Here is a 27,062-nt window from a genome sequence, read left to right on the forward strand (position 1 = left end):
ATGTTTTTGGCATTTGAAAGTGTTTTTACATGGTGCCAAAGTCAAGGGACAGCATTTACCACTGCAATTCAATAATTACTCTTTTACTTTCTGCTACATTGATGAAACGCAGTACCTTGAGGGTCTTCTTTTTCAGAGAAGGATCAACATTATATATCCCAAGAGAATGTCAAACTCTGAGAATGTTAGGGAAGAGGGACTAAGGTATGGAGAGAGTGGCCTCTTTCATTCAGAGGTAATGCAAAAAAGGATTGTGCTGGACATTTTTAAGGTCGGTGCTCATTTCTCATTTCTGTGTTCTATTCATGTGCTTTTCTAATAACCGTTTTCTGTGTTCATGCAAGTGACTGACTGAAAGAATCCTCACTATCAGTAGCTGCAATTGGCAGTACGCCCAGAACTTTGTTTTGAGAACAAAATTTTTCTTAGTTTCAAGGTCTCAGCTTAGCGAGAACAAGCATCGTACTGGTCTGTCACATGTTATGAACCAGTATTGGTCGGTCACATGAATGAAACAAAGCGCTATTTATTAATTAATTACGCTTAATCATGCAAATATAACTTGTCTGTGTATAACTGTAAATAAGACAACTGCTGGGACTGCCCCAGGAGAGCTCCTGATTGACATGTGTACTATGGTGCATTGAGTTGGTTGGAACCTCTCAAGCACGCTGATAATAAAGGATGTTTAATTTAAGATTGACTAAGTCTCCCTGGTGGTATTTTTCATGACATGGTGGTGAATTGTCACGACAGGATATGTCAGTAACAAGAACATAGCACGTATCTATTCTGCCTACTTACCTACCCCTAATTAAAAGGCCTGATGGAGGGATTTGGAGATTTTTTTTATTTTAGAGTGGCCAAACTCCTCAAGAGGATGTTGGGAGGACAAATGCTGAGGGCAGCCTTTGAGGATTATGTGTGTGTGTGTGTATATATATATATATATATATACACACTACCATTCAAAAGTTTGTGGTTACGAATACATTTCCTTGTTTTTGAAAGAAAAACACTTTTTTGTACATTAAAAGCGCATCAAATTGATCAGAAATACAGTGTAGACATTGTTAATGTTGTAAATTACTTTTGTAGCTGGTTGATTTTTAATGGAATATCTACATAGGCGTACAGAGGCCCATTATCAGCATATAAGGACACAAGGCGAGACCCACATGCAGACACAGGAGGCAGATGGGATAGCTCTGATATTTATTATAACAAAGGGAGTAGGCAAAGGCAGGTCGGGGACAGGCGAGAGTTCACAAACCAGGTCAGAGTCCAAACAGGACCAGACGATAGGCAGTCTCGAGGTCAGGCCAGGCAGGGGTCAGAAACCAGATCCGAGTCCAAAAACAGTACAAGGCGATAGGCAGGCTGGAAGTCAGAACAGGCAGGGTGGTCAGGCAGGCGGGTTCGGAGGCAAGGGTTGAAACCAGGAGGACTAGAAACAAACAGAGACTGGGAAAAATAGGAGCAAGGCAAAAAGCTGGTTGACTTGCCAGACAAGAAGAACTGGCACAGAGAGACAAGGACCACAGGGATATATACACCGGGGATAATAAGCGACACCTGGAGGGAGTGGAGAGAATCACAAGATGAACCAGATCAGGGTGTGACACAGCAATCATCACTCCTGTGTTCCAATGACACGTTGTGTTAGCTAATCCAAGTTTATAATTTTAAAAGGCTAATTGATCATTAGAAAACCCTTTTGCAATTACATTAGCACGGCTGTTATGCTGATTTAAAGAAGTAATAAAGCCTTCTTTAGACTAGTTGAGTATCTGGAGCATCAACATCTCTTCACTGTCGACGTTGAGACGGGTGTTTTGCGGGTACTATTTAATGAAGCTGCCAGTTGAGGACTTGTGAGGCGTCTGTTTCTCAAGCTAGATACTCTAATGTACTTGTCCTCTTGCTCAGTTGTGCACCAGGGCCTCCCACTCCTCTTTCTATTCTGGTTAAAGCCAGCTTGCACTGTTCTGTGAAGGGAGTAATACACAGCGTTGGATGAGATCTTCACTTTCTTGGCAATTTCTCGCATGGAATACCCTTCCTTTCTCAGAGAAAGATTAAACTGGTGAGTTTCAGAAGAAAGGTATTTGTTTCTGGCCATTTTGAGCCTGTAATCGAACCCACAAATGCTGATGCTCCAGATACTCAACAAGTCTAAAGAAGGCCAGCTTTATTGCTTATTTAATCAGGACAACAGTTTTCAGCTGTGCTAACCTAATTGCAAAAGGGTTTTCTAATGATCAGTTAGCCTTTTAAAATGAAAAACTTGGATTAGCTAACACAACGTGACATTGGAACACAGGAGTGATGGTTGCTTATAATGGGCCTCTGTACGCCTATGTAGATATTCCATTTTAAAAAATCAGCCGTTTCCAGCTACAATAGTCATTTAAAACATTAACAATGTCTACACTGTATTTCTGATCAATTTGATGTTATTTTAATGGACAATTTTTTTTGCTTTTCTTTAAAAACAAGGACATTTCTAAGTGACCCCAAACCTTTGAATGGTTGTGTGTGTGTGTGTATATATATATATATATATATATATATATATATATATATATAATGTTTGCCTTTGTCCATTTAATATTTTAAAATATTTGCATCCACGAGAATTTACTCGGGATATAATGTCTGCCAGTGTGCAGTACTCTTAAGACTCATTGGCTGATCACCAAAGCAGTGTTAATTAAGGCTAAGCTTAAATTCTTAAGACAAATGATGAGCCTCTTGTGCTGAGAGTAGCCCTGTCCACTGAACTCAAAGGCTGCACAGTATATCTTTATATCCACCTTTCACATCTAAAATGTATGCGCCAAGGCTTGTGAATGAAAATCACTATTCAGCAAATACACTTGGACCACAAACTTTACACAAACCAAAGGTTTTATTATTGGGAAGAATCCATGTTTGCTTATCAATAACAACAAGGCTATAAATCATTTGAAGCTGAGTGGAAGAGGAAAGTGAATGAACAAGGGTTGAAGAAGGAGGAGGTAGCAGGTCGGGGGGGGGGGGGGGACAGGACAGGACAACACCATACTCTTCGTGGTAACAGCTCCAGCTAAACACAACGCCATATTGACGTAGATAATTCATAGGGGGAAAAACATCAAACTATGATTTGATGAAGTTATTTCCAACTGTTAAAACCTTTGCTAATGCTGTAAGTTGAGAGAGTTGGAGTCTTAAATAAATGAAAGTGTTTACTTCAGATGTTTCAGTCTTATGTGCGATGTGCAAGCACCTCTCTGTCACTGACATCATTTATTACAGCAGATACCTCCATATCATCTCCAAGGTACAGACCTGTGGCAGCGCCATCCGTTACAAAAGGCCTGAGGGATAGATGCATAACGTAGCCTATTCTTCATTTTATTCTTCTTCATTTACCTTTCTCTACATTCATTATCTGGATTGATGTTCAATTCTATAAAAGGTGCTGAAACTGCAGGACTTTCAATCACAGTTTACTGAGTCTGGCAGTCCTTTGCTAATCTTGAAGAGTAGTCCCATTTTCTGCACAAAAATGTCAATACATTACTTTTAATGTGCTGTTGTGTGTGTTACTTTTACAATATACCCAATCCCAGGAGGCCAGCTATCCATCTCAGAAGGCAGAACAGTATGACAGAAACTAATATGCCCCAAAATGGGTCAGGAGAGTCTAATGATACTAAACAAAAATATAAACATGTAAAGTGTTGTTCCCATGTTTCATGAGCTGAAATAAAAGATCCCAGAAATGTTCCATTCACACAAAAAGCAAATTTCTCTCAAATCGTATGCACAAATTTGTTTACATCATTGTTAGTGAGCATTTCTCCTTTGCCAAGATAATCCATCCACCTGACAGGTGTGGCATATAAAGAAGCTGATTAAACAGTATGATCATTACTCAGTTGCACCTTGTGCTGGGGACAATAAAAGGCCACTCTAAAATGTGCAGTTTTGTCACACAACACAATTCCACAGATGTCTCCAATTTTGAAGGAGCTGCAGGAATGTCTACCAGAGCTGTTGCCAGAGAATTGAATGTTCATTTCTCTACCATAAGCTGCCTCCAGGCCACACAGGCCATACAACCCGCAGACCACGTGTAACCACTCCAGTCAGGACCTCTACATCCGGCTTCTTCACCTGTTTGATTGTCTGAGACCAGCCACCAGGACAGCTGATGAAACTGAGGAGTATTTCTGTCTGTAATAAAGCCCCTTTGTGGAGAAAAACTCATTATGATTGGCTGGGCCTGGCTCCCAGTGGGTGGGACTATGCCCTCCCAGGCCCCCCAGGGCTGCGCACCTTCCCAGTCATGTGAAATCCATTGACAAATGTATTTCAATTGACTGATTTCCTTATATAAACTGTAACTCAGTAAAATCATTGAAATTGTTGCATGTTGCTTTTATATTTGTTCAGTCTAATAGGATTCTAATAGGAGGCTCATTGAGTCTCAGAACTATGATGACATATTAATTTAATGTACAAAACTATTTCCCCCAGTGCATCAGGGAACCAGCAAGATCCTATATCAGCTCTGAATTTCAAACTACATCTTCAGACGAATAAACATGAACAAATAACCAAATGGTCAAGCCCTATAAATAACCAGAAGCGGGACTCAAGCCCTATAGAGGTTTGCCTTAATGTTTATGAGACCTATTGATCCTAGAGAAACTGTGAACATCAACAGCCCAAATAGTGTGTGACTAGGACCCTATGGGCCCTAGTCAAAAGTAGTGCACTACATAGGGAATAGGGTGCCATTTGGGACACCGCCCCAGTCTATCTGTGCCAGTCGTCCACAGGGAATGGTGACAGGCAGCCACGCTAAAAGTTCAATTTCCAATGCTTTGTTGAAACATAATGTTTCACTTTATTTAGTAATGTTTTAGTGATAATAGCTTTTTAGCTTTTGATGTTGATTTTGTCGAAAACAGATAATAGTGGTATCTCCTGTTTAAGGCCATAGCTACTTACAGTAAGCTCCAAAAGTATTGGTACTGTGACAATTTTGTTGATGCTTTGGCTCTATACTCCAGCACATTGTATTTGAAATAATACATGAACTATGTATTGCAACTTTGTGCTAGTTAGGAGTCAAGCGCAGGAGAGCAGAGATGTCAAATTAGCTTCTTTAATAGGCAAGTCAAAAAAACGGTTCAGGTAAAATACCAATAAACACCCAAGACATAGGAACACACAGTCACTCACGGAAGGAGAAAAACAGCACTCCTCACTTATCCTATAACACGACACACACGTGCATAAACAACCTCAACGAGCAACATGACAATTATCCCACACAAACCTAAGCGGGAAACAGGTGTAAATATACACACAGAAATGAAAGCAAATGAAAACCAGGTGTGAATGAACCAAAGACAAGACAAATGGAAAAGGAAACATGGATCGGTGATGGCTCGTAGGCCGGCGACACCGAGCACCACCCGAACAAGGAGAGGAACCACCTTCGGTGCAAGTCGTGACACTATGAGGTTAAAGTGCAGACTATCAGCTATAATTTGAGGGTATTTTTATCCATGTCGCGTGAACCGTTTTGAAATTATTGCACTTTTTGTTCTTAGTCCCCCATTTAAGGGGAACAAAGGTATTTGCACAAATTCACGTTTATTAAAGTAGTCACACATTTAGTAGTTGGTCCAATACTTCTAGCACACAATGACTACATCAAGCTTGTGACTCTGCAAACTTGTTGGATGCATTTGCTGTTTGTTTTGGTTGTGTTTCAGATTATTTTGTTTCCAATAGAAATGTATGGTCAATAATATATTGTGTCATTTTGGAGTCCCTTTTATTGTAAAGAAGAATATAATATGTTTCTAAACACTTCTACTTTCATGTGGATGCTACCATGGTTACAGATATGCCTGAATGAATCGTGATTAATGATGAGTGAGAAAGTTACAGGCGTACAAATATCATACCCCCAAGACATGCCAGATTGTCTCTGTGTAGGCACACACACAAAGCACTCGACGCAGCAGTTTAAGCACCACCTTAGTCCCAAACCTGATACATCCAAATAACCAGTGACAAAAAAATCTAGAATTGAAATAATGCTGCTCAGACCTCACGCATCCCTTCAGTTCTGGCAGATTCTCTCAGTTTACACGCAGAATCTGCCCATGAGATTATCTGACCGTGAGGCCATAAATAATGTACAAAATAAGAAAGTTCTGATCACCAGACCCTTATATCACTCCCTTCACATTGGTCTCCATACAGTCTCCCCATCACCTCGCCACTCGGCTGCTGTGCATTTGATACCTATGTACCCCAGGGCATCATCCCAAATGGCACCCTATTCTCTACATAATAATAACATTTGAGTTGATGCACTACTTTTGACCAGGGCCCATAGGGAATAGGGTGCCATTTGGTACGGAACTCAGGACTCTCTCCTTTAGCACCTCTTCTCCTCTGTTTAACTACATTTCTTATACCTCCAAAGTCCAAATGTGTTCAGTCACACTGACCTGCTACTGTTAGACCATTCATCAACGTTGAACTGTCCAAACATCAGAGGTGTTAGGGAGACAGGATGGCCACAGTGGTTTGAAGAGCTTCCAATCACCCTGGCCCGGGCTGGGACCTGTAATTCCATGGCCGGGTTAGGCTGGAGGACATGGTATATTAGTGCTACAGAAGACATTGATCAGAGTTGTTAATAATTATAAATAGTTAAAGGCCCAGTGCAGTCGAAAATGTGATTTTTGAGATACTGGATCCGGCACACCTGTCACCAACGATCATTCCATGCTCAAAGTCGCTTACGCCACTCGTTTTGCCCATTCTAACATTCAATCTAACAGTAACTGAAGGTATCGATGCCTGTCATCCTGCTTTATATAGCAAGCCATGGCCACGTGACTCACTGTCTTTAGGATCGAGACATTTTTGTGAATGGATAGTGTACCTAATAAACTGACCACACTATGAGGTTGGAATAATACTGTGAAATTGTGAAAAATATGATAAGTAATGACCTTTTAGTGTAAGAGCTGATTAAAAAGACGGCCTGTAATTTCAGCCTGTTTTAGGTGGGATGTAGTTTTGGCCAGCCTGGTAACATCACCAGGTGGTAAATTAGTTATTAGACCAATAAGAAAGAGATTTCCAAACCGCTCTGTCAATAACAGCTAGTTTTCAGTTTTGCCCTCCACACTCAGACATCTCTCTGACAGTCCTATCAACAATTTTACTTGAGAAGTTGCTCTTTACTAGAAGTGATTTTTGTTTATTTTTTGACCATTAATTTTTTTTTTAATCACAGTAATGTACTTAATTGTTACCCAGAAATTATTTGAGAAAATGGCTGCATTGGACCTTTAATATTTGCCAAGGAAATGTATTCCTACCTGAACAATAAGTTAATAAAATAATTTGGCAAGATGATTGATTTGCATTGTACAGAATGTAATTCTGAATCCGCAGACAGTCAATTCCAGTGTAGTCTGTGGTACTACTTGTTCAGACTTTGAGTGTGCTGTGGTGTGTCACCTAATGACCAACCCACTCCTCTGACAAGCTCACTCTATAAGACTAAGATATCAGATGAATGTTGAAGTCGCTTTGGTGCATAGGAGAGGGACGATGCCTGTCACCATAACATCTTTGCTTCCTGTTATTTGAACAGTAATAAGGATGCTCTTCATGCTCCCAGTGCCCAAGAGGTCAGGGGACCTCCAGTAGAGGGTGGTACATTGGGCCCTTATCTCAGTTAATCCACAACTAAAGTATCATGTAATTGGTCAGATGCTGGATTAAATTATTGTGCCCATACATGAGAAGAGATAAAGAGATGATAGAACTAGTAGTAGAACCAGAATGAGAAGCTGCACCCTATCTCTTTGAAAGTTACGGGCCGAACGGGCCGAAATTTGGAAAGGGAGGGGACATTTGACACCTGCGAAATCATGATTTGTCCAAATAACCAGTGACGAGAAACCCAAACACCGGAACTACTGCTGCTCGTTATCCCAACTGTAAGTCGTTCTGGATAAGAGCATCTGCTAAATGACTCAAGAGTAAATCACACGCATCCCATTCCTTCCCAACAGATTCTACGATACCAGTAATATTTACGTAGATCTGTCCATGAGAGATGAATTGGGCCCTGACGACAAAAAACTGGCACGGTTTGAACCAGGGGTGGGGGTGTCTCCATTTTGGATACTCCCTGAGACTGTACAGCATGTGTACACTGTTTCCACTATACAGTGATACCAGTGCAGTCTGTGTTGATGATAGTTAGTGTTGGGTGACAACAAGGCTAAAATCTACTTCTGGGCAAGTGCTTCCCCAAGCACCCCTCAGCAAGTGGTGTCCCAGAGTCTGGACCCCTTACAGTATGTCCCTCATGTCCTATCAGGGGCATAATGTAGACATTTTGCAGGGAGAGGATGTCGCTGGGAAGTGACCCAATAGAACTCTGCGGTTTATCCCGTGACAGGTTTCAGCTTGTGGCCAAGCCTACAAATAACAGCCAGGCGTCTTGTTTGCTCTCATTCTCTGTGGCCTGTTTCAGATTACTCACTGAGCCTTTGAAGTTTGCTGATGGACAGGCAGGGTTTTCCCCTTCCTCTCCTGCCAGAAAAAGATTGAGTCATCATCAGTTCCGGCGCTGCTACATATCTAGTGTAACCCCAGAATTAGACGCAGGCCTAGCTCAGGATTTTATCATAGGTCACATGTTGTTGTATCTCCTGAATTCACAGCAAGTCCCTGTGTATCAGAAGGGTCAAACATCAGTTGGTTTTTCATAGTGATCCCTTGGTTTTGTTCACTGGATCACTGTGTCTGCTCTACAACACTGTGCTGTATACAGTGACTGCCTTACTTGCATTTTAAAGATGAAAGAAATCCATAGTGTAGTAGCATAAGTAGTAGCATAAACTTTGTATCAATTCACACAAAATTACAGAAAGGAAATTGACATAGCCAGCCTTGGTGAAAGCAAACTAGTGACACTGAAGGTTTAACGCGTGTCTGAGACTTTGTGTCACGAACCTGCCGCTCTCACTCACTGAAGGGTTTCACTGGTACGTTCCTAGCCTGCCATGGACCATTGAGCAATAAAAAGGTCTGTAACTAAATCCAGAGACTAATCCAGCCTGGACAATCGCTGGCAGACCTTCTAACTGTGCAGAGCAGAGGCCCTGGCTGCAGACGGTCCCCATGCAGCATGGTTCTCATGTCACAAGGCTGTCACAGTGTGGGTCCAGGAATCCATGGGGCACAGGAATGGTGTGGGAAGATTGAAGCATAAGGGAATGTGTTTTAATAGGTATGCCAGCATATAGGATGGTCAGTGGTATTTTCTTGATTGTGCAGCAGTTAAATGTGGTCCTGGTCTATAAAATGAAAAATGTCTATTGAAACACTTTAAAAAAGTGACCGCAGAGGACAAGGTAGACAGAGTTATTGACTTTGAATTAAAAGTTGTCTGGCAGTCAGACATATTTGTTAAAATGATCACTGTCTGAACATTTGATTTGAGAAATAATTAAACATAGGCTACTTGATGATGAGACTGGTTTTGAATTGTAGCCAAGCATTTTGATCAATTGCCAATTGTGTAAAGTTAATTCTTAAAAATTAGCCAATATTGGATAATAGTTGTCAAGTATGCCCTAAACTGTCATAATGAAATATCTTTATGATTCTAATCATTCAAAACGAAAGTCATGCTTATAGTTAATGGATTAGCCTAAATACCTAAACACGTTAATAATCAGACATTCTCCAGCATTTTAGCTGATAATCTGGATAACCACACTGATTTAGGATACATTTGTATTTATTGATTGTGATGTGAAACATACTGTATGCTACTGTCTACCATGTTTGCATACCACATTTACCTATTATTATAATAATGTTTATTTATTTAGCAGACGCACCTATCCAGAGTGATTACAGGAGAAATTCGGGTTAAGTGCCTTGCTCAAGAGCACATCGACAGATGTTTCACCTAGTCGGCTCGTGGAATCAATCCAGCGACATATCGGTTATTTGGCCCAACGCTCTTAACCACCAAGCTTCCTGTCGCCCCAATCACTGATTTTCTTAGATGTAGCCTATGTTGTTTTTCATCTCAGCAAGGCAATATGGATCAGACCTACTCAGTCAAATTACTGTTGAGATGTGGATTTCAGCACCACTCACACGTGGACAGCTCTTTGCTGCAATTATGCGCACTAAATCCTTGATTGCTCACTAACACTCCGTCCGACTATATGGCTCTTGAGAGTTGTCTTTTGATCACCAGTGAGGTGGCAGAGACAGGATCGCATGTCGACCCAACACCCCAGGTTACAATATTGCTTACTGAACACGCCACCTGACCCGTAAAAACACACCCACAATGGAATATACGACTGGTCCAAGGTGTCAAAGAGCCAATCAACTCTTGCTCGGACGGTGCAACATATTAGCATAGTTCGGAAGGAAGACCATGAGCCAGGCGCACGCGGGTCTTTGATGGGATATTGCCTCTATCACAGTTTTTTTTCTGGAACTCGTGAATAAGAATAGAAGATAATTGATTGCAATGAAAGATTATGGAATGCAATCAACCGGTAACATTTCTCCGGATTTAATTTCTACACAAAACGTGACAAATAAAATTGGCTGCACTGAAATTCGAAATAGTTGGCTATAGGGCTAGACCCTTGCTACTTTTTTTGTTCTGATAATAGTCACTTTTAAATTTCATTACGATGAAATGGCAACGAAATACCAGCTTGATATAAACTTGAGAAAAATTTCACAGACTAGATATAGCCTCGCCCAAATATCAAACGTTTGTATTTAAGAAACGAAGGAAGACATTGGTTGTCATATACCTTGAAACAACTTGAAATAAAGAGGCTGAATTATTTTTGAATGAGAGATCCAGTTGTACAGAGGGGGTATGGCATTCCAACCGTTTTTACCAAACACTGCCTCGGATATCACCATCGACAAAATGCTAGCCCGACAACCTCCGTTTTTCCCTGTCATTGCACTAACTTCCCACAGGTCTCTTCCCTTGCCAGTTGCGCAAAGGCACCCCACGCTGGATCTAGGCAATGCCGAAACGATCCTCCGCTTATCCTCGCTGGAACACCATGCTGCCACCCAGTCTGCCGAGCTCAGGCCTCCTACAACGGGGGGGACAGAGGATGCCACCGAGGATGATCCAAAGGTTAACTTGGAGGCGAGGGACCTTTGGACACAATTCCACAAATTCGGCACTGAAATGGTCATAACAAAATCAGGAAGGTACATGTTATGACATATCATCAATAACCATGTAGACTATAACGCTGATCGTTTTTAATTTAGAGGACTGTAGGATGATTTGACATCGATGTGCGTTCCCTTTACTCCAGGTGCATGTTTCCAGCGTTCAAAGTCAGATGTACTGGCTTGAACAAAATGGCAAAATATATTTTGCTGATGGATATTGTGGCGGCCGACGAGTGCAGGTACAAGTTTCACAACTCACATTGGATGGTAGCAGGAAAGGCAGATCCTGAAATGCCAAAGAGGATGTACATACACCCAGACAGTCCCGCTTCTGGCGAGCAATGGATGTCAAAAGTGGTCAATTTTCACAAACTAAAATTGACAAACAACATCTTGGACAAGCATGGGTTTGTACGTTCCAAATACGCGTTTTGTGTTCATAATGTAGTATTTGCATGTGAAGTTTGACTCATTTAATGTATCTATTTTGTATTGAACTGCGTAAAGTTCCAGTTGATGACTAGGCCTAATGTATTCTTTAAAATGTATTTTGTCTCCAATTGCAGACGATTCTTAACTCAATGCACAAATACCAGGTTAGGTTTCACGTTGTGAGGGCCAACGATATCCTCCAACTGCCATATAGCACGTTCATGACCTATGTCTTTTCTGAGACAGAATTCATCGCTGTAACTGCATATCAAAACGATAAGGTAGGCCCTTCGTAATTTTATAAAGCATGTTTCAGAATATCATTATATTTTTCGTATTTGTAGACCTCTGGAAAATGGGAATTAAACGCATGACATAAATGACCCATAAAGAGTTTGTAAAGAGTTTATGTTGTGGCCTAAATTAATTACTGATTTATTGCTAAATAGCCTACTCTATTGCAGATTAGTTACCCAAGGCTCAATATCTGTCAAGCAATGAAATGTAGATTTTATGTTGTCAAATGTATTGTTCTAAATGTGCAATATTTTAATAAGGTTAACTAACTGCTTATAAAACCTTTACGAACTTCTTGTGGAAAAAAATATTTTGTTTGTAACTATTCCTGAGCTATCCCTGTAATTATCCTAAGAGACTCTGGTTATTAGTGTTAAAATGTGATAAATTACTGGTCTAATGTTTATAAACATTACAGTCATTACAGTGATTTCTATATTTTCAGATTACACAACTGAAAATTGATAACAATCCTTTCGCCAAAGGATTCCGTGACACTGGCAATGGGAGAAGAGAAAAAAGGTGAGACAAAAAAACGACAAAACGTAAATTAATATAATAAATAATTGTAGAAACTCTTAATTGTCAAAACTGAAATATGTTATGTTTTGAGTAGGAAACAACTGGGGATTAATACACAAAAATCCAATGAGACGCGAATGCAAGAAGACAATGAAATCTCTTGTGATTCTTTGGATGAGGCTCCACTGAAAAGCGCAGGAAACTCATCCGGTTTGTATGATAACGAAATTAATAGCTAAAAATGTTGCTTTAATTCTTACTATAAGAATTGCTTAGCCTCAACTTGTTCTCAGTTTACAAACAACAGTGACTTTTTATAATCATGTTAGATGTCTGCGAAAGTGCAAGCGAAAGCAGTCAAGAAAGCAAGGATGGGCATTACGTTGGACAAGACTTGCGAAAAATCTCAACTGCCACAGAGAAACTGAAACCTGGTCCAAATATTATCACAGCGCACTGCAAAACGGACAGGGCTTTGGTGGACTCATTCGGCGCCGAAACAGACCCAGATAATCAAAAACAGGACCATATAAATGCCATAACTGGCGGTAGTACACGTTGCTTTAGAGCAGAGGAGCCGAATGCAACGGAGTCATTCCAGCCTCTAACCGTGGAAACGGACCAAAGAGCTCACATCACAGGCCTAGAATGCAGTAATTTTCTTCACTGCTATTCTTATCCACCGGATTTAACACGATATATCACCAACCCCTTGGGTGTCGCACACCTTCTCCTACACCCCGCTGCCCAAGTCAACATGCAGGGGAGAACTTTCTCCAGTGTAGCAGCCATGGGTCACAGGCTGGCAGCTGTGTCATCTGGCGGAGTGTGCGCCATGGGCACGGCTGGTATCCTGGCATCTTCTTTACAAAGAGTGTCAGGAACGTCAGGATTACCCGTGAACTTTCAGCAGCATGCTATGGCATCACAGGTATGCCAGTCATTTATTAATTTAGTAACGATACTCAATAGGCTGCCTTTATATGTGTGCCCATGACGCACGTAAATTAAGTAGGCTAATTTAAGTCTTTATTATGAAAATAACAGTAAACTTTGCTAGCTCTAACCGCTCTTTCTTTATTTCCCATGCAGGGCCTCACCGTTTCTCCAATTGGTGGTATTTCCCCCTACCCCTACTCTTATTTGGCAGCAGCGGCTCCTCAGTCCACCACAGCATCGACCCCAGTGCGCCCTCGAACCCGGTTCAGACCCTACTCCATTCCTAATAGCGTACCAGACAACTGTTCGACACCACTGAAATCTATTCATTTTATGACTGATAGAGACGTGAATTGTTACATTTTTGGAAATAGTCCGATTGCTGCCAGATTGGACTGTAGGCCTACATCAGAGGTCAACATCAATTCCTTGCCACTTGGTTATTGTGCGCCACCGGCAAAAAGCGTATCCAGCAAGGGTCAGCTTCAACGTATGCGGCCTAGACTCCTAGACAGAGATTTATCTTCATAGGGCATAAATCTAACAAACTGATCAAAATTATGAGATTTTTCTTTATTGCACATGAATGAAGATTGAAGTGTTTGATATCAAAACAAAAGCCATTTAAAAAATGTATTATAATGCAGAATGTGTAACATTGTTTACGTCTGTGGAATATGGTTGCGCTTGTGTGTTGTTGCTGTCATTTGTTTGTTGGTGGCACTGAAGTTTATCTGCTATAAGTCTCCAATGTTTTCACTCAGCCAATTACTTCTATAGAAACAGTTTTTGAACCTCTATATTTTCCAACCAAAGAACGAGTGTAGTTTCAAATGTAAATATTATTTATTTCGGTTTAGAAGTCTTAGAGAAATTGGAGAAATTAGTTTTCTATTCAATCACATTTTTATGGAATAATGTTTTTGCTGACTTGTTAAACATTGAAAAGTCAATGGTGTGTCAATTGCCAATATAATTTGCAGTTTCAATACTTTATGAAGACAATGTTGTCAAAATAACCATTACATGTTTTTGTAGATCCAAAACAATTGTCACAATATTTTTGGGGAGAATCTTGTATACCTATAAATTATTACAACCAATTATTGGTTTAACAGACATAGGCCTATAGCTCTTTGCATGATTGTTAATAATTTGAATAATAATGAATAATTTGAATAACTGCACTTGAATGTTTTATGAACTCCACAAAATAATGTTCAACGAAATAAAAGTATTCTGTTTAATTATGTCTATTTATGTTTTAATAATTGCGGAAGTTTTGGAATAGATGTTCATATCTATGCACTTTATGTTTTAAAAGTTTCATATTATTTAAAACGAAAAAAGTTATACATTAATTGGCTACATCCATACTGTGTACGTTTTGAACACTTAAAAATGATACCTACTTTGCTAAATTATTTAATTTGTTTATCCCAATGTTGGCTACTTTCATTTGAATACCTATACAAATATTGTTCCAAAGATATGTATTTTTAAGTTATTGTTCTTCATTAGATGATAAATGATATTGTTGGATATATCGTTCCGTTATCTCTTTAAACAAGTGGTCATATATAGTGCCAAATACGGGTCATTTGGCTTGTAACCATAGCGGAACCCTTTTGCTGCTATATGGAACCTTTTATTGAAGATTCTATAAAGAGCCGGGCTCATAAGGTTCTAAATGGAACCAGTATGGTGCTAAAAAGCAGGGTTTCCCAAACTCGATCCTGGGGGGGGGGGGGGGGGGGGGGGGGGGCTGGTTGCATCACTACCCTAGCACTATACAGCTGATTTAAAGAACCATACAGGATTTTTTTAAATTCTGGTTTAATAGCTACATTGTATTGTTAATATCCCCCCCCTGGGTGCCAGTGGTGTAAAGTACTTAAGTAAGAATACTTTAAAGTACTACTTAAGTAGTTTTTTTAGAGTATCTGTATTTTACTTTACTATTTATATTTTTTGACAACGTTTACTTTTACTTCACTACATTCTTAAAGAAAATATTGTATTTTTACTCCATACATTTTCCCTGACAATCTAAAGTACTCCTTGCAGTTTGAACGCTGAGCAGAACAGGATAATTTGAAAATTCACGCACTTATCAAGAGAACACGTGGTCATCCCTATAGCCTATGGTCTGGCGGACTCACTAAACACAAATGCATATTTTGTAAATAATGTCTGAGTTTCGGAGTGTGCTCCTGGCTATGCTTACATTTTAAAATAAGAACATGGTGCCGCTTAATATAAGGAATTTGAAATGATTTATACTTTTACTTTTGATACTTAAGTATATTTTAACAACTAAATGTATTGTTGATACTTAAGTATATTTAAAACCAAATACTTTTAGACTTTTACTCAAATAGTATTTTACTGGGTGACCTTTACATGAGTAACTTGTTATTAACGAATCTATACTTTTACTCTATGACAATTGGGTACCTTTTCCACCACTGCTGGGAGCACTTTTTGGTTTTTACCCTAGCACTAAACAGCTGATTTAAATGTGGGCAGGATCGAGTTTGGGAAACTCTGCTAGAAAAAAAACTTTCCTAAAGATCTATATAATACAAACAAAAGGTTACAACCCTTTTTGGGACTATGACACTTTTTTATGGTTCTCTATAGAACATGGAGAATGGCTCTCTAAATAACTTTTCTCAATCTCAAAGGTTCTTTGTAGAACCATACAGGTTTTTTTTATTCTGTTTTAATCAAAACAAATAACATTTTATTTGTCACATGCGCCGAATACAACAGGTGTAGTAGACCTTACAGTGAAATGCTTACTTACAAGCCCCTAACTAACAATGTAGTTTTAAGAAAATACAAAAAAAGTAAAAGATAAAAATAACAAATAATTAAAGAGCAGCAGTAAAATAACAATAGAAAGGCTATATACAGGGGGTACCGATACAGAGTCAATGTGCGGGGGCACCGGAGAGTCGAGGTAATTGAGGTAATATGTACATGTAGGCAAAGTTATTAAAGTGACTATGCATAGATAATAACAGAGAGTAGCAGCAGCATAGAAGGGGGGAGGGGGCAATGTGAATAGTCTGGGTAGCCATTTGATTAGGTGTTCAGGAGTCTTGGGGGTAGAAGCTGTTTAGAAGCCTCTTGGACCTAGACTTGGCGCTCCAGTACCGTTTGCCATGCAGTAGCAGAGAGAACAGTCTATGACTAGGGTGGCTGGAGTCTTTGACAATTTTTAGGGCCTTCCTCTGACCGTCTGGTATGGAGGTCCTGGATGGCAGGAAGCTTGGCCCCAATGATGCACTGGGCCGTACAAACTATCCTCTGTAGTGCCTTGTGGTTGGAGGTCGAGCAGTTGCCATACCAGGCAGTGATGCAACCAGTCAGGATGCTCTCGATGGTGCAGCTGTAGAACCTTTTGAGGATCTGAGGACCCATGCCAAATCTTTTCAGTCTCCTGAGGGGGAATAGGTTTTGCTGTGCCCTCTTCACGACTGTCTTGGTGTGCTTGGACCATGTTAGTTTGTTGGTGATGTGGACACCAAGGAACTTGAAGCTCTCAACCTGCTCCACTAGAGCCCCGTCAATGAGAATGGGGGCTTGCTCGGTCCTCCTTTTCCTGTCGTCCACAATCATCTCCTTTGTCTTGAACATGTTGAGGGAGAGGTTGTTGTCCTTGTACCACACGGTCAGGTTTCTAACCTCCTCCCTATAGGCTGTCTCATTGTTGTCAGTGATCAGGCCTACCACTGTTGTGTCATTGGCAAACTTAATGATGGTGTTGGAGTCGTGCCTGGCCGTGCAGTTATCAGTGAACAGGGAGTAGGGGGGGGACTGAAAACTCACCCCTGAGGGGCCCCCGTGTTGAGGATCAGCGTGGTGGATGTGTTGTTACCTACCCTTACCACCTGGGGGCAGCCTGTCAGGAATTCCAGGATCCAGTTGCAGAGGGAGGCGTTTAGTCCCAGGGTCCTTAGCTTAGTGATGAGCTTTGAGGGCACTATGGTGTTGAACGCTGAGCTGTGGTCAATGAATAGTATTCTCACATAGGTGTTCCTTTTGTCCGGGTGTGAAAGGGCAGTGTGGAGTGCAATCGAGATTGCATGATCTGTGGATCTGTTGGGGCGGTATGCAAATTGGAGTGGATCTAGGGTTTCTGGGATAATGGTGTTGATATGAGCCATGACCAGCCTTTCAAAGCATTTCATGGCTTCAGACATGAGTGCTACGGGTCAGTAGTCATTTAGGCAGGTTACCTTAGTGTTCTTGGGCACAGGGACTATGGTGGGCTGCTTGAAACATGTTGGTATTACAGACTCAGACAGGGAGAGGTTGAAAATGTCAGTGAAGACACTTGCCAGTTGGTCAGCGCATACTTGGGAGTACACGTCCTGGTAATCCGTCTGGCCCTGCAGCCTTGTGAATGTTGACCTGTTTAAAGGTCATCGGCTGCAAGAGCGGGTGATCACACATTAATAGCTACATTGTATTGTTAAAATCCCATAGGTTTCATTATTATGTTTATTAATAAGTTGAATCAGATGGCTATCTCTGGAACAGCTGGGGATCCGCGAGGAGAGAATTGAGAACTACTGATTTAGTCAACCACCCTCAACAAGGCCATACATAAGTCTTTCACAAAACACCATCACTGGCCATAATCATATATAACATGAAAAAGCATAACACAACAGATTGGAGAAACAGGAATGACACTCACTGATGGCTGCACAAAAAGAGCTGTGCACAAACCACACTCCAAAATATTATAATGAGCCACTGCCCCTACATTTGAATTATCACTAAATTAGGAAATAACCCTTTTTTGAACTGTGAATAACCATTAAAGGGCTCAAAGGGACAGTATGGTTCCACATAGAACCACAACCCTTCCCAAAGAACCCTTGAGGAACCCACATGTTTTAGTGTGTAGAGGTTGTTGTCTAATTTGGAACGTCTTACTACAGGAAATATTTTAAAGGTACAAAGGTAGGCTTCTTGCATTTTGGAGCGCACACGCTCATGCATGTCTCACTCCACCACAATAGATGGCGGCATTGGCATTGAGTTGCGTTAGAGCTCACTGCCGTAAAAAAAGTAGAAAAAATATAAGATTCGAGTCACATCCGGTTTCACCCCAGCTGGAGGAATTAACAAAACAACGTGACTTTTCATTGTTCTCATCTTTGAAATACGCTACTCATATATCGGTATGATGTGAAACACGAATACATTTATTATGTATTACATGTATTAACCAACCTATTCGACAGGAAACTGTTAGATTGCGATCAGATATTATCTTCGTTCTGTTAGCTTGTTAGCTAGCCAGCAAGCTAGTCATTGCTTTCTAATGGACGATTTTTCCAATCTAATGTAGCCTACAATCTAGCACGCTAGCTAGCTATAACATAGCCGCAGTTCAACCAAAGTTGAGAAGATGGCTAGGATTTCACTTAATTACATACTGATGTGCGGGCAAGTTCTCTTGCTACTGTCAGTGTTGCTTTTGCAATGTTTGGAAGGAATATACTCCCAGAATTCATCAGACTCACCCGGACAGAGGGCAACAACAGCTGCATTCAGTGCCAGTGAGCAGCCACAAGATAACGTGACTACGTATCACATCATACCAGTTGAACGCGTGAATTATACTGAACTGTATGAATATAGGCCTCCGTCACCAGTTGTCCTCTGCAGCTATCTGTAAGTATTTTATTTGTGTTTCAATAACAACAGTGCAACATCAATTTGCTTTCAGAGACTGCCCTCTCAAAATTGATGTGTCACCTCTTTGCTTTTATTTTTCGGAGTGGCTCAGGGCCCTGTCCATCCTGCCTGTTTTCTAAACGCCCATATACAGTTCTTCACGTGCTACACAAAATACACAGAATAAATACGTAATTTCAACTTTTTCTGTGCATGTGAAGACCAGAGGAGTTCATCCACTGTCAAGATCCAGTGGACCATGCACAGAACTCCACTGCCATTCTGGAAATGGGACACGGTTGTTGGAAGGTATGTCAAACTATTTTGGATAGGCCCCCCACCCTGCTCTGTGGCCTTACATTATCATAATTTTATAACTAGTCATAAACAGATAGATTACGGGCGTAGTTGAACATTTATGTCAGATTCTTGTTATTTCATGTGTATACTTTATTGTGTCATCTCATCTGTCGTTTTACTAAATCACTACCTTTATTTAGTTTGGGGGGCAGGTACACAAAGACGTGAATCACACACCAGTCATCTGCACGGCACTGGATGACATTGAATGTGCTGGACCCAGGGAGTTCCTGAGAGGGAATGAGCCCTGCATCAAGTAAGGGAGAATCTAGCTACTGTACTTGACTCTGCAGTTTCTGACAAGCTCATGCATCATTGATTGTTGTTATATGATGATAATAGTCATCCCAGTTTACGGTACAGATAAGACACCATGCCTCACTTCACTAGCATTCATCAGGTTTGAAATACCTGCTTGGAGGTCAATACTATATATATATATATATATATATATATATATATATATATATATATATATATATATATATATATATATATATATATATGTATATATATACTTACCTGTCCTGGACTTGGAAATGTAAATGGTTTTGGACGCTAACATGGATTTACCACTAGAGAGCAGTATTTACAAACCAATAGAACACATTCCTTTACATCATGTTACGTTACTTTTAATGGCCCATGGCTGGATGGGATACCGCTTATGTCAAATTGACAGTTGTTTTTTGGGGGGCATTTTAGCTTACCCTATCCCCTTTCCTAACCTTATTAAATTATCATAACCCACTATATTAATTATCCTTACCTGCTGCATACTTTTTCCTAACCTGATATGTAAAGTCAATTTTGGTCAATTCTGACATAAGCTGTATCCCATCGAATCAGAATTATTTTAATTGGCTCCCCTGGTCTTTTCTTCCAGTTATTGACACCTCTCCTCTCTGCCTTGTTGTAATTTCAGGTACACTGGCCACTATTTCATCACCACCCTGCTGTATTCATTCTTCCTGGGTTGCTTTGGAGTGGACAGGTTCTGCCTGGGGCATACAGGCACAGCCGTGGGCAAGTTACTGACCCTAGGAGGCCTTGGCATCTGGTGGTTTGTGGACCTCATCCTCCTCATCACCGGAGGCCTCATGCCCAGTGACAACAGCAACTGGTGTACCTTCTACTGAGACCAGAGAGCATGGGTTGAAGACCTTTCAAAGGCATACTTTGAGATTTTGGCAATGAGGCCCTTTATCCACTTCCTCAGAGTCAGATGAACTCGAGGATACCATTTTTATGTCTCTGTGTCCAGTATGGAGGAAGTCAGAGGTAGTTCTTCGAGCCAGTGCTAACTAGCATTAGCGCAATGACTGGAAGTCTATGGTTATCTACTAGCATGTTAGCATTGACTCGCGAAACTACCTCTGACTTCCTCCATACTGGACACAGACATAAAAATGGTATCCACAAGTATATCTGACTCTGCGGATGTAGATAAAGGGCCTTATTGCAAAATCACAAGTATCCCTTTAAGGTGGGTTTGCGTTGCGGAGATGCGGGACAACTAAGTATCATCGCTTATATGTGAATTACGGTCAGAGCAGTCTGACCACGTGTCAGAGGTCCTTATCTCCGATTCTCCTAGAGAATCATGTCACCTGACGGGGTGTCACTTTATGCTTGCGCACGCCATAGATAGCACTTATTCGCTTCTCTGCTGTTTCCGCAATTTAAATCCAGCTTTAGTCTTTCGTTTCTCATCGTGGGATAACTAGAGGAGTAGTTGTGAAAGATGTGTGATGTGGACCAGGGGCGTGGTTGGCATGTGGCTGTGGAGGTTTTATTTTGTTGTAAAGGTTAGAGCACCGAACTGTTGAAGCAAAGGAAATGGGTTGTTGCTATGTTATCTATATGAAAGCTTAAATCTAGGCTATAAGTTTCATTATGCGATTTATACGTGCACAAACTGCACAACATCTGAGGCATTACCATGTCTGACCATCTGATGAGGAGTCTAAAAATATTTGTCTTCTATCCAATCACGGAAGCTTTGTAACCATTTGAGCTATTCAGTATTTGTCACATAAGTTTTCATACTGTGATCTTTTCCAAGTCTCATCAAACCATTGTTGCGTAATAGGATTGAATTTCACTCTTGATTCCTAATAATTTACCCCACTTAACTAAAGCCCACATTTCATATTTGACATATGTACATAGTACCTGTATACATTGTTATTTTGACCTCAACATTTAGCTTTTGTACCCGTACTGGTTGCAGGGTTATAGAGATTACTCCAAATTTAGTTCTGATTTAGTGTTCCAAATGAAAACAATTAGATTAAAATACATTTAGACGGAGTAATGCTGTATGTACCCTCAATTCTGTGATTGTTTTTTATTGTTTTGCTATGCATTGAAATGTTTAACTTTATTTCCCCTATGTCCTTTCAATATAGGAAACATGTGTAATGACAGTCTTCTGTAAATATGGTCAAAAGTCTACCGGTTCATTTTATGGTATATGTCTTGTAAAATGACGGGTTGAGAAAAACAGAAGAAGGAATGCAAACTGTGTGTGTGCTATCAAGTATTTGTGGTTCAATAAAATGTTTCTCAAGGTTGGTTAAATGTATTTCTACTTGAATCTGATTTGTTGCATCTGACATGCTAAGTGGAAAGATGGAAGCGTGCACAGAAAAAAATAACCATGTTTTTCAGATTGATTGTGTTTTTTTTTCTGTACACTTGATGACAAGAGTGCTACCATTAAAAATTCCAGTACACAGAAAAGAAAAAAGGTTTCAAAGCCAAACACTATAAAGATTTTAGTGTAAGTGCCCACAAATGTCATTCACTACTTCGATGTAAGGATGTTATTGTACATGAATAAAAACACAATTGGTACTTGCCTCTAACTGCCTTTACAAACTGTAGAGCTGAATATATTCTCTAAACACAATGAATTCAATAGTTTTGGTAGAAAAATAGGGGCAGCACAGTTTAATTTGTATTTTTTTTCATCTTCATTTAGCAGACGCTCGTATCCAGAGTGACTTACAGTAGTGATTGCATACATTTTAGTACTTGCTCTACCAGCTGAGCTACAACTATGGACTCCCATTACAATGTTGCATATTGTAACTATGTATATTTTTAGGGCAGTACATCATTGCTAACATACAGTGCATTTGGAATGTATCCCGAAACCTGGACTTTCTCCACACTGTTACGTTACAGCCTTCTAAAATGTATGAAATAGCCCCCCCCCCTGTACTTTGCTCCGTTCATCTTTCCCTCGATCCTGAATATCCTCACAGCGTGATGCTGTCACCAGCATGCTTCGCCATAGGGATGGTGTCAGGTTTCCACCAGACGTGACGCTTGGCATTCAGGCAAAAGATTTCAATCTTGGTTTCATCAGATTAGATAATCTTGTTTCTCATGGCCTGAGAGTCTTTAGGTGCCTTTTGAAAAACTCCAAGTGGGCTGTTGTGCCTTTTACTGAGGAGTGGCTTCCGTCTGGCCACTACCATAAATGCCTGATTGGTGGAGTGCTGCAGAGATGGTTGTCCTGCTGGAAGGTTCTCCCATCTTCACAGAGGATCTCTGGAGCGTTGTCAGTGACCATCAGGTTCTTGGTCGCCTCCCTGACCAAGGTCCTTCTCCCCTGATTACGTAGTTTGGCTGGGCTTCCAGCTCTTGGAAGAGTCTTGGTGGTTCCAAACTTCTTCCATTTAAGAATGATGGAGGCCACTGTGTTCTTTGGGACCTTCAATGCTGCAGTCATTTTTTGGTAGCCTTCCCCAGATCTGTGCCTCAATACAATCCTGTCTCGGAGCTCTACAGACAATTCCTTTGACCTCATGGCTTGGTTTATGCTCTGGCATACAGCATCAACTGTGGGACCTTATATAGACAGGTGTGTGTATTTCCACATAATGTCCAATCAAATTAATTTATCACAGGTGGACTCCAATCAAGTTGTAGGAACATCTGAAGGATGATCAATGGAAACCTGATGCACCTGAGCTCAATTTAGAATCTCATAGCTAAAGGTCTCAAATACTTATGTAAATAAGGAATTTTAATTTTTAATAAATGAGCTAATAAATCATCTATTTAAAACATTTAAAGCCTGTTTTCACTTTGTCATTATTGGGTATTGTGTGTAGATTGATGAGGGAAAAAATTATTTAATCAATTTTAGAATAACGCTGAAATGTAACAAAATGTGGAAAAAGTCAAGGGGTCTGAATACTTTCCTTATGCACTGTATGTGAATTTATGGCATGAAAAACATGTATTTGCATTCACCAGCAACATACAGAGTGTAGAGGCACAACTACTTAGGGCCGGCTCCAGAGGGGTGCAGGGTAGGGCACTGCTAACCCAAAAGTGATGTGAGTCAATGTTCAACTAAGATTGCAGGATATTACCTTAGAAACAACCAAAAGTGTTCTGTCTGCCCATCCATAAATATCATCCTAGAACCGGCCCTGCAGCCACTTAGTACATTTTCTCAGGGACGACCGTTAGCATGACGTCTTCGTTAGCTTGCCACACCACCATGGACAGCGGACTGCCTTACTGGACAGCATCACTCACCTCCTCTGTGGTCTGGATGTGCTGCCCACTGATGCTCATTATAACATCATGGTTAATCATGCCAGCACTGTATGTGAAACATACAATGGCGACAACAATTAACACACTACACACCACCTAACCTGGTCCCAGACCTGTTTGTGCTCTTGCCAACTCCATGAATAGCTGTCATTAAGAAGTTGGCATGATTGCACAAACAGACTGGTACCTAGGCTAGCACTCATAAACTCTATTATACAAAACTCAACCTCAAAACCATTCTCTGACTTCTCATCTCATGCCCTGGAGAAACAAGCATTGACCTTTAGACTAAGCTGTACATGCTGTGCCATTTTCAAGAGAAAGAGCGACAAAGAGAGAAAGAGTGAGAGAAGTTGGTGGCTTCAAATCCAACAGATCATAGTTAAATCAGCACCATTCTCTAGTTTTGTAGCGTTAGCCAGGCTGGCTTATTATTGGACCACTGAAACAAAATCTATTAGCCTTTGTTTGAAAGGGCTGCAGCATGCAGGTTTCTGTTCCATAGCTGTGGGGGCTACTTAATGTTATTACCAACAACAACAACAACACAGGACACAGCCATTGAGACAGATGTAAGCTCCTGGCTGGTCTTTCTGCATGGGGTAAGAGGGGTTGCGTCCCAAATGGCACTCTATTCCCTATATAGTGGCAGGTTAACATTTATTGTGAGCAATTTCTGCTAGAAAGGACAGCTGCAAAGTCAAAATGGACTTTATTGTAACAATTCATGAATTCTTCCTTAGCTTTTTGGTCTTAATTTAAGGTTAGGGTTAGGCATTAGGGTTAGCATTGTGGTTAAGGTTAGAGTCAAGGTTAGGTTTAAAATCAGATCTAATGCCTTTGTAGCAGTGCCAGCTCGTGACCACTCTGCAGAGCTGCCTCCAGGACAAAGAACGCGAACCTGCGCCATTTTGGGTGAAGCCAGAAAGAGGAATTAATCAGAAACCTGCTTGTGGGTGGCTGCTGGCTGGAGTGTAGAAGAGATCTGGACCAGAGTTTAGAAGAATAGCCTTGATATTTTCCTTTGAAAATATCCTGATGCCCCCAAACCCCTTTGTGCACAGCACAGCTGATAATTAATTTGACCAAGACTCAATGGGTCAACAGACAAGTATCCAGCTGCGCAGCAGATATCATACAGATTTGTTTCAGGTTTAGTCTAAAACCTTTTAATAGTGAGTATTGCTACTGTATTCTTAGTATGCTAATACTTACTATTTACCCCATTTAAATTGCTTTGTTAATCTGAATTTAATAACTTTACAATTTCAAAAAGGGCAATGTAACCGGTAACTGTCAGATTCAGGTCAGTAGGCCACTCAAATTGGCTATTTATTAACATAATACACAAAACTATTATCATCTGTGAATAACAGTTATGATGATATAATCCTTTAATTAGGCCTACTAGGGATATGGGTCTTCGCACTATATGCCAATAATGAGAAATTGTCTAAACTTGACTCAGCTTGTGTCCTAAATATCACCCTATTCCCTAAACAGTTTTGACCAGGGTCCCTAGAGATCTGGTCAAAAGTAGTGCCCTTTATAAGGAAGGGGGTGCCATTTGCTACACACCGTCAGTCTTGCCTGGAGGTAGCTGTTCCTGGGATCACGTCATAAAACGTACACTCCTGAGCTCACGTCTGGGAAGTCACTCTGCCGCTCCCTCAGATCTCAGATCAAACTGGGAGAAGGACAGAGAGGATATTACATTCACACAGTACGACAAGACTTGGAAATGGTCACACAGAATATATTTATTTTGCCAGCAGAATTCAGAGAAAGGCAACAGTAATCATAATATAGATTGTGGTTTAATCTGACTCAGCATTTATAGAGCATAGTAGACATGCCAGTAATGATGACAAGGCCACCCCAATGGCACCCTATTCCCTATATAGTTCACTACTTTGCCCAGGGCCCATTGGGCTCTGTTCAAATTAGTGCACTATATTGTGGAATATGGTGCCAATTGGGACTCACCCCTGGAAAGGTGATACCTTCTGACCAAAAGCAGGTGTTTACTCACAGAGCTGAGAGTTAAATCGTCCAATCAATACATGTTTTTATAGAATACCAAATTATTATGTAGAAACAGGGCTCCGGGCAGCCGAGCGGAAATGGAGGAAAACTCGCCTCCCTGCGGACCTGGCATCCTTTCACTCCCTCCTCTCTACATTTTCCTCCTCTGTCTCTGCTGCTAAAGCCACTTTCTACCACTCTAAATTCCAAGCATCTGCCTCTAACCCTAGGAAGCTCTTTGCCACCTTCTCCTCCCTCCTGAATCCTCCTCCCCCTCCCCCCCCCTGAATCCTCCCCCCCCCCCCCCTCCCTCTCCGCAGATGACTTCGTCAACCATTTTGAAAAGAAGGTTGACGACATCCGATCCTCGTTTGCTAAGTCAAACGACACAGCTGGTTCTGCTCACACTGCCCTACCCTGTGCTCTGACCTCTTTCTCCCCTCTCTCTCCAGATGAAATCTCGCTTCTTGTGACGGCCGGCCGCCCAACAACCTGCCCGCTTGACCCTATCCCCTCCTCTCTTCTCCAGACCATTTCCGGAGACCTTCTCCCTTACCTCACCTCGCTCATCAACTCATCCCTGACCACTGGCTACGTCCCTTCCATCTTCAAGAGAGCGAGAGTTGCACCCCTTCTGAAAAAACATACACTCGATCCCTCCGATGTCAACAACTACAGACCAGTATCCCTTCTTTCTTTTCTCTCCAAAACTCTTGAACGTGCCGTCCTTGGCCAGCTCTCCCGCTATCTCTCTCAGAATGACCTTCTTGATCCAAATCAGTCAGGTTTCAAGACTAGTCATTCAACTGAGACTGCTCTTCTCTGTATCACGGAGGCGCTCCGCACTGCTAAAGCTAACTCTCTCTCCTCTGCTCTCATCCTTCTAGAGCTATCGGCTGCCTTCGATACTGTGAACCATCAGATCC

The 27,062-nt window shown here is 41.0% G+C and overlaps 2 protein-coding genes across 2 annotated transcripts; both read left to right on the top strand.

Moving 5' to 3' along the window:
• The first annotated feature begins 11,017 nt into the window (after positions 1-11,017).
• On the top strand, positions 11,018-13,757 carry LOC135513600 (T-box transcription factor TBX3-like). The gene is made up of 7 exons (XM_064936483.1): positions 11,018-11,313; positions 11,424-11,724; positions 11,847-11,993; positions 12,455-12,531; positions 12,626-12,741; positions 13,284-13,379; positions 13,624-13,757. Exons 1-7 carry the CDS (start codon positions 11,018-11,020, stop codon positions 13,755-13,757), a joined length of 1,167 nt encoding a protein of 388 aa, XP_064792555.1.
• A 4,829-nt stretch (positions 13,758-18,586) lies between these two features.
• On the top strand, positions 18,587-22,389 carry LOC135513877 (TM2 domain-containing protein 2-like). The gene is made up of 4 exons (XM_064936859.1): positions 18,587-19,167; positions 19,392-19,479; positions 19,671-19,786; positions 20,456-22,389. Exons 1-4 carry the CDS (start codon positions 18,902-18,904, stop codon positions 20,667-20,669), a joined length of 684 nt encoding a protein of 227 aa, XP_064792931.1. The 5' UTR covers positions 18,587-18,901; the 3' UTR covers positions 20,670-22,389.
• Positions 22,390-27,062: the final 4,673 nt, after the last annotated feature.

The sequence above is a fragment of the Oncorhynchus masou genome, chromosome 25 (assembly GCF_036934945.1).
Source record: "Oncorhynchus masou masou isolate Uvic2021 chromosome 25, UVic_Omas_1.1, whole genome shotgun sequence".
NCBI lineage: Eukaryota > Metazoa > Chordata > Actinopteri > Salmoniformes > Salmonidae > Oncorhynchus > Oncorhynchus masou.

Excerpts from the sequence above, each read along its gene's own strand:
- LOC135513600 (XM_064936483.1), top strand. The coding sequence starts at position 11,018 with ATGCTAGCCCGACAACCTCCGTTTTTCCCTGTCATTGCACTAACTTCC. Across the intron at positions 11,994-12,454 it reads CTGCATATCAAAACGATAAG|ATTACACAACTGAAAATTGA; the intron begins GTAGGCCCTTCG and ends CTATATTTTCAG. Across the intron at positions 13,380-13,623 it reads GTGCGCCATGGGCACGGCTG|GGCCTCACCGTTTCTCCAAT; the intron begins GTATCCTGGCAT and ends TTTCCCATGCAG.
- LOC135513877 (XM_064936859.1), top strand. The coding sequence starts at position 18,902 with ATGGCTAGGATTTCACTTAATTACATACTGATGTGCGGGCAAGTTCTC. Across the intron at positions 19,168-19,391 it reads GTTGTCCTCTGCAGCTATCT|ACCAGAGGAGTTCATCCACT; the intron begins GTAAGTATTTTA and ends GTGCATGTGAAG. Across the intron at positions 19,480-19,670 it reads TGGGACACGGTTGTTGGAAG|TTTGGGGGGCAGGTACACAA; the intron begins GTATGTCAAACT and ends ACCTTTATTTAG.